The sequence below is a fragment of the Oncorhynchus kisutch genome, linkage group LG6 (assembly GCF_002021735.2).
Source record: "Oncorhynchus kisutch isolate 150728-3 linkage group LG6, Okis_V2, whole genome shotgun sequence".
In the NCBI taxonomy this organism is placed as follows: Eukaryota; Metazoa; Chordata; class Actinopteri; order Salmoniformes; family Salmonidae; genus Oncorhynchus; species Oncorhynchus kisutch.
Window position 1 is genome coordinate 19,127,955 of NC_034179.2, and position 11,224 is coordinate 19,139,178.

General features: G+C 42.0%; 1 protein-coding gene across 1 annotated transcript in view; it reads left to right on the forward strand.

Annotated features, from left to right (window-relative positions):
- The window catches only part of LOC109891723 (5-hydroxytryptamine receptor 4), a 36,665-nt gene extending 25,702 nt beyond the window's left edge, over nt 1–10,963 (forward strand). The window contains exon 6 of the mRNA XM_031826355.1: nt 9,727–10,963. Coding sequence (XP_031682215.1) covers nt 9,727–9,835 — 109 coding nt within the window. The 3' untranslated portion in view covers nt 9,836–10,963. The remainder of the gene's footprint in view (nt 1–9,726) is intronic.
- The last annotated feature ends 261 nt before the right edge of the window (nt 10,964–11,224 follow it).

Consider the following 11,224-nt stretch of genomic DNA (forward strand, 5'->3'; position numbering starts at 1 on the left):
AAGATCAGGAGGCCAGCTGTTTCTGAGATACCGACGATCATATCACCCTCAAAGTCACTTAGGTCACTTGTTTTTCCCATTATAACGTTCAATCGAACAGTAACTGTCTCGATGCTTGTCTGCCTGCTGTAGGGCGGCAGGTAGCCTAGTGGCTAGAGCGTTGGGCCAGCAACCGAAAGGTTGCTGGATTGAATCCCCGAGCTGACAAGGTCAAATCTGTCGTTCTGCCCCTGAACAAGGCAGTTAACCCACTGTTCCCCGGTAGGTCGTCATTGTAAATAAGAATTTGTTCTTAACCGACTTGCCTAGTTAAATAAATAAAAATATATAGCAAGCCATGGCCACGTGACTCACTAGTAGCGAACCATTTTCGTGAACAGGGTTGTGTACCTAATAAACTGGCCGCGGAGTGTATTTTGGTACAGTGTACTGAGTGTATTATTGGAGACTGGATTTTAATATAGCTCATAAATACAGCAGGACCTCAACTGATGTGGATGTCTGATTCTATCTCTTCCTGCCTTGTCTTGTGGTCCTTGCACTGCCAGGGTTGTGGGTTTGATTCCCGGGACCATCCATATGTAAAATGCATGCACACATGACTGTAAGTCACGTCTGCTAAATGGCACATATTATTACTATTATTATTATGTCTTGATGTAATAGTGAAAGACTGTGGAAAAATGGGGGGGAAATGACTTCATGACCTGGGGGCAACTGATCTGTTCCAGTTTAATAACAAAGCTTCCAGTACTTTCTTTGACGTCAACAAGTTGTAATACACATAGTTCACCATGTTATATTGTATTACAAATGTACTGTGAATTTCACGATTATGTTATATAAATTGTTTACTACTTCTCACAATATCATGCAAATATGGTTGATTCAAACCAAATAAACATGGTTGAGTCAAACCATATAATTTAATATAATTTTAACTGTACTAAACTCACAACTCAGCCCCTCTAGGTTCTGCAGACTTTAGTCAAACCAGGTGTTTGTTTACTGCACAGAATAGATGTATGATAGACTCAACGGAAGCTTTTATGAGCACTACATGTTCATGTGTAATTAATATGCATGTTTTGAAACTTGAACAGTAATGTTCATTTGACTTTTTCAGATAAAACAGTTAAAACAGATACAAGGTTTGTGTTGTTTATTTTACCAGAGCTGGTTTGATGCTTGACAGATCCCTTCAGTGATCTAACCTGTGGAGATTTGGCTACCTGCTGAGATAGCAGGGCTCAGATAGCAGGGTTGAGATAGCAGGGCTCAGATAGCAGGGTTGAGATAGCAGGGCTCAGATAGCAGGGTTGAGATAGCAGGGCTCAGATAGCAGGGTTGAGATAGCAGGGCTCAGATAGCAGGGCTCAGATAGCAGGGTTGAGATAGCAGGGCTCAGATAGCAGGGTTGAGATAGCAGGGCTCAGATAGCAGGGCTCAGATAGCAGGGCTCAGATAGCAGGGCTCAGATAGCAGGGCTCAGATAGCAGGGCTCAGATAGCAGGGCTCAGATAACAGGACTCAGATAGCAGGGCTGAGATAGCAGGGCTCAGATAACAGGACTCAAATAGCAGGGCTCAGATAGCAGGGCTCAGATAGCAGGGTTGAGATAACAGGACTCAGATAGCAGGGCTCAGATATCAAGGCTCAGATAGCAGGGCTGAGATAGAAAGGCTCAGATAGCAGGGCTCAGATAGCAGGGCTCAGATAGCAGGGTTGAGATAGCAGGGCTCAGATAGCAGGGCTCAGATAGCAGGGCTGAGATAACAGGACTCAGATAGCAGGGCTGAGATAGCAGGGCTCAGATAACAGGACTCAGATAGCAGGGCTCAGATAGCAGGGCTCAGATAGCAAGGCTCAGATAGCAGGGCTGAGATAGCAGGGCTCAGATAGCAGGGCTGAGATAGCAGGGCTCAGATAACAGGACTCAGATAGCAGGGCTCAGATAGCAGGGCTCAGATAGCAGGGTTGAGATAGCAGGGCTCAGATAGCAGGGCTCAGATAGCAGGGCTCAGATAGCAGGGCTCAGATAGCAGGGCTGAGATAGCAGGGCTCAGATAACAGGACTCAGATAACAGGACTCAGATAGCAGGGCTCAGATAGCAGGGCTCAGATAGCAGGGTTGAGATAACAGGACTCAGATAGCCCGGCTCAGATATCAAGGCTCAGATAGCAGGGCTGAGATAGCAAGGCTCAGATAGCAGGGCTCAGATAGTAGGGCTAAGATAGCAGGGTTGAGATAACAGGACTCAGATAGCAGGGCTCATATAGCAGGGTTGAGATAGCAGGGCTCAGATAGCAGGGCTCAGATAGCAGGGCTGAGATAGCAGGGCTCAGATTACAGGACTCAGATAGCAGGGCTCAGATAGCAGGCCTCAGATAGCAGGGTTGAGATAACAGGACTCAGATAGCAGGGCTCAGATATCAAGGATCAGATAGAAGGGCTGAGATAGCAAGGCTCAGATAGCAGGGCTCATATAGCAGGGTTCAGATAGCAGGGTTGAGATAACAGGACTCAGATAGCAGGGCTCAGATAGCAGGGCTGCGATAGCAAGGCTCAGATGGCAGGGCTCAGATAGAAGGGCTCAGATAGCAGGGCTGAGATAGCAAGGCTCAGATAACAGGACTCAGATAGCAGGGCTCAGATAACAGGACTCAGATAGCAGGGCTGAGATAGCAAGGCTCAGATAGCAGGGCTCAGATAGAAGGGCTCAGATAGCAGGGTTGAGATAACAGGACTCAGATAGCAGGGCTCATATAGCAGGGTTCAGATAGCAGGGTTGAGATAACAGGACTCAGATAGCAGGGCTCAGATAGCAGGGCTGCGATAGCAAGGCTCAGATGGCAGGGCTCAGATAGAAGGGCTCAGATAGCAGGGTCTCTCACACACAGCCCCTTTCACTCCTGTCCTGCCCTGACCATTCTGGTGGTCATCTGGTTATGATCAAAGGTTTGAGTTTAGGACCACAGGATTGGATAATTTAACAGTGTGTCTCAGCCTCAATCCAATAAACCCCATACAAACTGAAACTAGTAACGTCCACATACCAGGATTGGGGAATTTAACAGTGTGTCTCAGCCTCAATCCAATAAACCCCATACAAACTGAAACTAGTAACGTCCACATACCAGGGATCAGAGGAGCTGATCCGGATGGCAATTTCAGTTGTCGTCAGTGACTGCAAATGGATTTATGCAGTGCAAGATGAATGGATGAATAGGTATAAAAAATATAAGATGTTTTCATCTATTATATAGATGTTTTCAAATATCAGAATAGTATATTATAGAGCTACTATACCGGTGGCATAATGCCTTGGATAATGGTCAAGTGATCTGAAAGTCAGTGTTTTAATTTCCTTTGGGGAATGTACTGCTGTTCTGCCCTCTTCAATAGAAAGACATGTTATTTTTAGTCTGGGAATAAACAGTTGTAAAATGTACCATGAATACATTTGAACAAATACTGCACCATAGATGGGATTTGGTTGTAATTCATTTGAGACTGACTGGGACTTAGGGATTTGATAGAGCTGCAAAAATGCAATTTATTTGTTTTCAGGGGCAGAACAAATTCTTCGTAACATGTTTTGGCAGTAAGAAATTCAGGGTAGTCAGGTACCCAAGGGACTCAAGCCATTTTCTGTTTTCTGACCCTGTGAAATAAGGTCGAAGTGTCTGAGAGATATACTGTAGATCAAGAGGTGGGATTTAAAAATTCAGCGGAGGGCTTCACAGATTTTTTTTGTTGGAACGATTTGTTTGTCAAAATAAATTTCAGAAAAAGGGCAGGTATTTGAAAATATATAGGTCCATTCTAATTTCTACATACTTCCTATCTAGTTGAAGACATTCAACAGTGGCCTGGAGTGATTTTTATTTTATTCTTACTCAAACCTCCCGCGGGCCAGATTGAATGGGCTCACGGGCCGGAACTGACCCACCCCTGTTGTAGCTCTATTTCTACATTCCTTGTTGTCATGTCAGAAGAAAATCACATCATTATTAAGCTAATCAACATGCAATCCCCATGGCTCCTGGTGTCTGCCAGGGCAAGGTCTGAGGTCCTGTATTTTGGTTTCATTTCCACCCAGAGTCCTCCAGGATTCAGAGTTTATAGTTTAAGACTGATCACATATGTTGATAAAAAGAACCATGTGTACCAGCGCCCGAGGAATTAAGACTAAATTAAACAGAAACAACCTTCCCCTGGAGACGTTCAACTGGTCTCCACTCGTCTCTGTTGATGACAGTGCATTCGGAAAATATTCGGACCCCTTCCCTTTTCCACATTTTGTTATGTTAAAGCCTTATTCTAAAATGTATTAAATTACCTTTTTCTTCAATCATCAGACAATACCCCATAACGACAAAGCGAAAACAGGTTTTTCAAAACTTTATAAATGTATTTACGTAATTATTCAGACCCTTTGCTATGAGACTCAAAATTGAGCTCAGGTGCATACTGTTTCCATTGATCATCCTTGAGATGTTTCTACAACTTGATTGGAGCCTAGCTGTGGTACATTCAATTGATTGGACATGATTTGGAAAGGCACACACCTGTCTATATAAGGTCCCACAGTTGACAGTGCATGTCAGAGCAAAAACCAAATCATGAGATCGAAGGAATTGTCCGTCGAGCTCCGAGACAGGATTGTGTCGAGGCTCAGATCTGTAGAAGGATACCAACAAATGTCATCACCACTGAAGGTACCCAGGAACACAGTTTAGAACCACCAAGACTCATCCTAGAGCTGGCTGCTCAGACAAACTGAGCAATCGGGGAAGAAGGGCCTTGGTCAGGGAGGTGACCAAGAACCTGATGGTCACTCTGACAGAGCTCCAGAGATCCACTGTGGAGATGGGAGAAGGACAACCTTCCAGAAGGACAACCATCTCTGCAGCACTACACCAATCAGGCCTTTATGGTCATGGCCTGATGGAAGCCACACCTCAGTAAAAGGCACATGACAGCCTGCTCAGAGTTTGCCAAAAGGCACCTAAAGACACTCAGACCATGAGAAACAAGATTCTCTGGTTTGATGAAACCAAGATTGAACTCTTTGGCCTGAATGCCAAGCATCAAGTCTGGAAGAAACCTGGCACCATACCTACAGTGAAGGATGGTGGTGGCAGCACCATGCTGTGGGGATGTTATTCAGCGGCAGAGACTGGGAGACTAGTCAGGATCGAGGGAAAGATGAACGGATCAATGTACAGGGAGATCCTTGATGAAAACCTGCTCCAGAGCGCTCAAGGCCTCAGACTGGGGCGAAGGTTCACCTTCCAACAGGACAATGACCCAAAGCACACAGCCAAGACAACATAGGAGTGGCTTCGGGACAAGTCTCTGAATGTTCTTGAGGTGCCCAGCCAGAGCACGGACTTGAACCCAATCGAACATCTCTGGAGAGACCTAAAAATTGTGCAGCGACGCTCCCCATCCAAACTGACAGAGCTTGAGAGGATCTGCAGAAAATGTGATTTACTTCCCAAATACAGGTGTACCAAGCTTGTAGTGTCATACCCAAGAAGACTCAAAGCTGTAATTGCTGCCAAAAGTGCTTCAACAAAGTACTGAGCAAAGGGTCAGAAAACGTATGTAAATGTGATATTTCCATTTTCTTTTGCTTTGTCATTATGGGGTATTGTGTGTAGATTGATGAGAGAAAAAAACTATTTCATTAATTTTAGAATAAGGCTGTAACGTAACAAAATGTGAAAAAAGTCAAGGGATCTGAATGCTTTCCGAATGTACTGTATACAGTTGAAGTCAGAGGTTTACATACACCTTGGCCAAATACATTTAAACTCAGTTTTTCACAATTCCTGACATTTAATCCTAGTAAAAATTCCCTGTTTTAGGTCAGTTAGGATCACCACTTTATTTTAAGAATGTGAAATGTCAGAACAACAGTAGAGAGAATGATTTATTTATTTCAGCTTTTATTTGTTTCATCACATTCCCAGTGGGTCAGAAGTTTACATACACTCAATTAGTATTTGGTAGCATTGCCTTGAAATTGTTTAACTTAGGTCAAATGTTTCGGGTAGCCTTGCACAAGCTTCCCACAATAAGTTGGGTGAGTTTTGGCCCATTCCTCCTGAGAGAGCTGGTGTAACTGAGTCAGGTTTGTAGGCCTCCTTGAGCGGACATGCTTTTTCAGTTCTGCCCACATATTTTCTATAGGATTGAGGTCAGGGCTTTGGACAGAGGAACTCTGCCTAGAAGGTCACCATCCCGGAGTCGACTCTTCACTGTTGACGTTGAGACTGGTGTTTTGCCAGTTGAGGACTTGGGAGACGTCTGTTTCTCAAACTAGACACTCTAATGTACTTGTCCTCTTGCTCAGTTGTGCGACAGATTTTTTATGGAATATCTACATAGGCCAGAGGCCCATTAGAGGCCCATTATCAGCAACCATCACTCCTGTGTTCCAATGGCACGTTGTTAGCTAATCCAAGTTTATCATTTTAAAAGGCACTCCAATGTGCTTGTCCTCTTGCTCAATTGTGAACTGGGGCCTCCCACTCAGCTTTCTATTCTGGTTAGAGCCAGTTTGCGCTGTTCTGTGAAGGGAGTAGTACACAGCGTTGTGAGATCTTCAGTTTTTGGCAATTTCTCAAATGGAATAGCCTTAATTTCTCAGAACAAGAATAGACTGACGAGTTTCAGAAGAAAGCTCTTTGTTCCTGGCCATTTTGAGCCTGTAATCGAACCCACAAATGCTGATTCTCCAGACACTCAACTAGTCTAAAGAAGGCCAGTTTTATTGCTTCTTTAATCAGCACAACCGTTTTCAGCTGATTGCAACTGTTTTCAGCATAATTGCAAAAGTGTTTTCTAATGATCAATTAGCCTTTTAAAATGATACAGTTGGATTAGCTAAACACAAATTGCCATTGGAACACAGGTGTGATGGTTGCTAATAATGGACCTCTGTACACCCATGTACAGTAGATACTCCATAAAAGAAATCTGCCGTTTCTACAATAGTCATTGACAACATTAACAATGTTGACACTGTATTTCTGATCAATTTGTTATTTTAATGGACAAAAAAATGTGCAAGGATATTTCTAAGTGACCCCAAGATTGTGAACGGTAGTTTACGTAGACTTGAAATCACTAGCCACTTTAATAATGGAACGCTAGTCACAATAATAATGTTCCATATTTTTGCTTTACTCATCTCATATGTATATACTGTATTCTATTCTACTGTATTTAGTTTATGCCACTCCAACATTGCTAGTCCTAATATTTATATGTTCTTTAATTCCATTATTTGACTTTTAGGTTGTGTGTATTGTTGTGAATTATTAGATATTACTGCATTGTTGGAGCTAGAAAAACAAGCATTTCACCACACCTGCAATAACATCTGCTAAACATGTGTATGTGACAAATAAAATTTGCTTTAATTTTTTTTGATGAGGGTTTGATTATTTGATATACAAAAAAAAATATTGCCATGAAATGGAGCATAGAAAACGGCAGAAGGGGTTGTGTTCCCTCTTCACTTGCCTAAATATTGTATTAAGTGACAACGATCTAAGCTAATAAACCAAATGGGCTTTCTCATGCTCACTACACATTCTCTTTTGAGGAGTTGTATAGAGTTGGAGAGCTGTTGGAAAGTTTAGGCCAAATTGGACATGCATTGAATGGTATCTATATAGTTATAGTGCTTCTTTTGATACAGTATGTTTATGTTGAGTGCTTGACCTCATGTGGGTTTATTTTGGCACTTGTTCTTTCAAAACAGTACATCCTGGCTGGAGGTTACCCTGTTTTCAAAAATGTGGACAACACATTTTTTTCTTGTAATGAAGTTTGCACTACAGCCAAAGATATCAGTTGGATCTACTGCTTAGTGTAAAAGATAGGGTGACATCTCTGCCAAAGCATTTGCATGATGCGAAATACAGTTCAAGGTTCAGGGTTCACAATGTGGAGCACAGTTTTTATAGATCCCATTGTGGTCAAACGTGGGAATGTCCATTATGGAGATCTATTTTAGTTCTTTAACCATAAACATCTTAAGCTAAATCACATGGCATGTAGGTGAAATGAACCATATAAGGGTGGTGCTCTAGAAATGTATCATCAGCATTCAAAATGTCTAATTCCCGCAAAATGACTTCGGTTCTCAGTGGATAGCACAACTGTCTGATTCCATGGATGCAGCCCTCAGGTTTGAGCTGGCGCTAGTCTAGAGTGCATAACATTAATAATCTAGAAATAACATTGAACATGTCTTGTGTATTTTGTCAATCAGGAACGCATGTTATGAGGTACCTTTGTCGACCCTGCAGGAAGTGCTGAAACATAACTGCAGTGAACAAGTCCAGTGCCACAGGATGCCATAGGTACAGAGTGATTCTGTTACTGTGTGTGGTGTGATGCCACATTGTGCCATCGTGATTCATTCCATTTAAGTGGCATCATTACACTGACAAAATACCCGGCATAGAATAGGCACTGTAGCATTATATATAGCTGTGCATTATGGCAGCTTTAATGGCCGTTTAGCAGTGTAAATATGAACTAAGGCAATTGCAGTAGGCTATTTATAATCCATTTGTCATTCCTGACAGAAAATGTATGTTTGAAACATCAGTGTAGGAGTGATATGTCCAAGTTTGATGGATGTCCTGGTGACATTTTCATGTTGTCAAGTTGATCATGACAATGCCTGATATGACATTCTGTACAGGCTTAGACAAATAGCATCTGACATTGTTCATATGGGTATGATAAGTACTTGTTTGATAAATAGAGATTGAGAGCTCTATTTTGACAGTAAACAGTCTTCTGCGAGAACAGAGTGCATTTGGAGGTTGATTTGATTGAATTTAGACCATTTTTAAATACATACATAAGGGCGCTCCAGCCAGTGACGCCTCCACAAACAATTTAAGAAAATCATTAATGATAACACTAAGCTTAAAAGCTTATTTTCATTGTGCTCCTTTTGGAGGGGAAGGGGGATGCAGCAAGGTTTGACAGTAATAGTAGTGACAAGACAAAGACAGACAAAACTATGGACAGGTACATCTCCCTTGTCTCACATGGAGGAACATTGTAATTAAGAATTCATGTCTTGAGGCGTGAGAGATGCGTCTATTCTACGGTTAGCGTAGCTGGTTGTGTAACACTGTCTGGTATCTGCCCTGCCTGCTAGGAGCCTTCATTTGTCAAGAACTGTCTTTTTTCAGATTCACTTTCCATTGGATATCATCAGTCTTTTACTTGGACCCTCATCAGCTCATAACTCTTTAAAAAAAAATGTTTTTATTATTTTACCCCTTTCTACTCTCCAATTTCTTGGTATCCAATTGGTAGTTACAGTCTTGTCTCATCGCTGCAACTCCCGTACAGAGACTCGGGAGAGGCGAAGGTCGAGAGCCGTGCGTCCTCCAAAACACAACCCAACCAAGCCGCACTGTTTCTTGACACAATGCCCACTTAACCCGGAAGCCAGCCACACCAATGTGTTGGAGGAAACCCTGTACACCTGGCGACCGTGTCAGCATGCATGCGCCCGGCCCAGGAGTCGTTAGAGCGCGATGGGACAAGGACATCCCTACCGGCCAAACCCTCCCCTAAACCGGACGACGCTGGGCCAATTGTGCACCGCCCCATGGGTCTCCCGGTCGCGGCCGGCTGAGCTCATAACTAACAACATTCTTTTCATTTCCCCCTTCTAGACTATCCTTCCTTCCCAACGGAAGCTACAGTGACAACAGCAGGAGGATTTTATCCAATGAGCTGGAATCTCAGGACTCCATGGGTGGACTGTCTATAGCCCAGAGATAATGACCTAAACCTGCTTGTCTTACACAAGTTCAACAAGTGAAATACAGTATGTATTAATGGGGACGTATGGTCACCACAATGAGATTCTGGTCTGAAGGACTACAGTCTGATAGTGAAGAAGTCAATCATTTGATTATTGAATTACCAGATCATGGTTTATGAATTTACTGCGTAAAAGCACTGTCCAGTCAGAGGTTTTTTTCCCCAGGTGAAGACAATCAGACAATGAAGATGCATGAAGAGATCAAAAGCCAGTTAGTGTCTGTGGAATGACTTGAGCATTACGCCAAGATGATTGTTGGTGATTAATATTCTACGGGTCCCTATGAAGTTAAAAGCTATTGTTGGCTCACCAGTTTTGTCAGTGTTTCCCCTATATGCATTTTACAAGCGTCGCACCGCCGCTGCTAAATCATGGCCGCCACTGAAAAAAAAAATATATTTTCGGGATGGTAAAACATTTTAAATCTAAACTTCAACAACTAAAACCATATATAAGGAATGTAGAAAAGATAATGGAGCAATATATATATATATACATACACTTACATTTTTTTTTAAAGAACATATGAGGAACAACCACCACAATAAAAACTAGTCAGGGAGAATCTGAAATTCTAAAAATGTCATGGCATTTAATTTAGTTATGTTTGAGCTACTCAGCATAAGAACAATTGTAGGAAACTAGCTTTAAAACTGTAAAATTTTCTCTGCCCTATGGCAAAACGTGTAGAATTGTCAAGAGTGCTTCTAAAACCGCTCCATTGGCCATGCCTACCACCCGATGCTTTACTTGCCACCGCTGCTGAAAAAATACCTGGGGGAAACACTGGATGAAAGTGTCTCATTCCTGGTAGTGACCCGTGTATGTTAAAAACAACTGTATTTAATTATGTCAATCAACTTAGCATTTACTATTTATATTCAGTTTTGACTCTGACAACAACTATTTCATGTACATTTTAATCTGAAGAGAACTGATGGTATAAAATAGACATTACTAAATTGTATTTATTTCAGCTTCAGAAAATAAGGAGCAATGTCTTGTTACTATGTGACAACTTTTTAGTCAGATTTCTTTTGCATTGTTGGATATTATTTGTGATAAATAAATGTGTAACTTCACAATTTTATGTGCCAAGAACTAACAAAATTGCTTTTGAATCTGTCTAATCTAGCCTTGTACTTCTGATCTTGCAGGCCAGAAAAATTGATGGGCTTCAATGAAGACCGCTGAATAGTAAACAGCTTTAATTGTGTAATACTGGGTTGCCTTGAAAGCATTTAAAACATGTTTGACCATTATGCTATTATTTCAGTGAGGCAATTACACAGCAAAAATCCTCTTCTCCCTTTTCACAAATGACTAACTTGATTATCCATGATAAT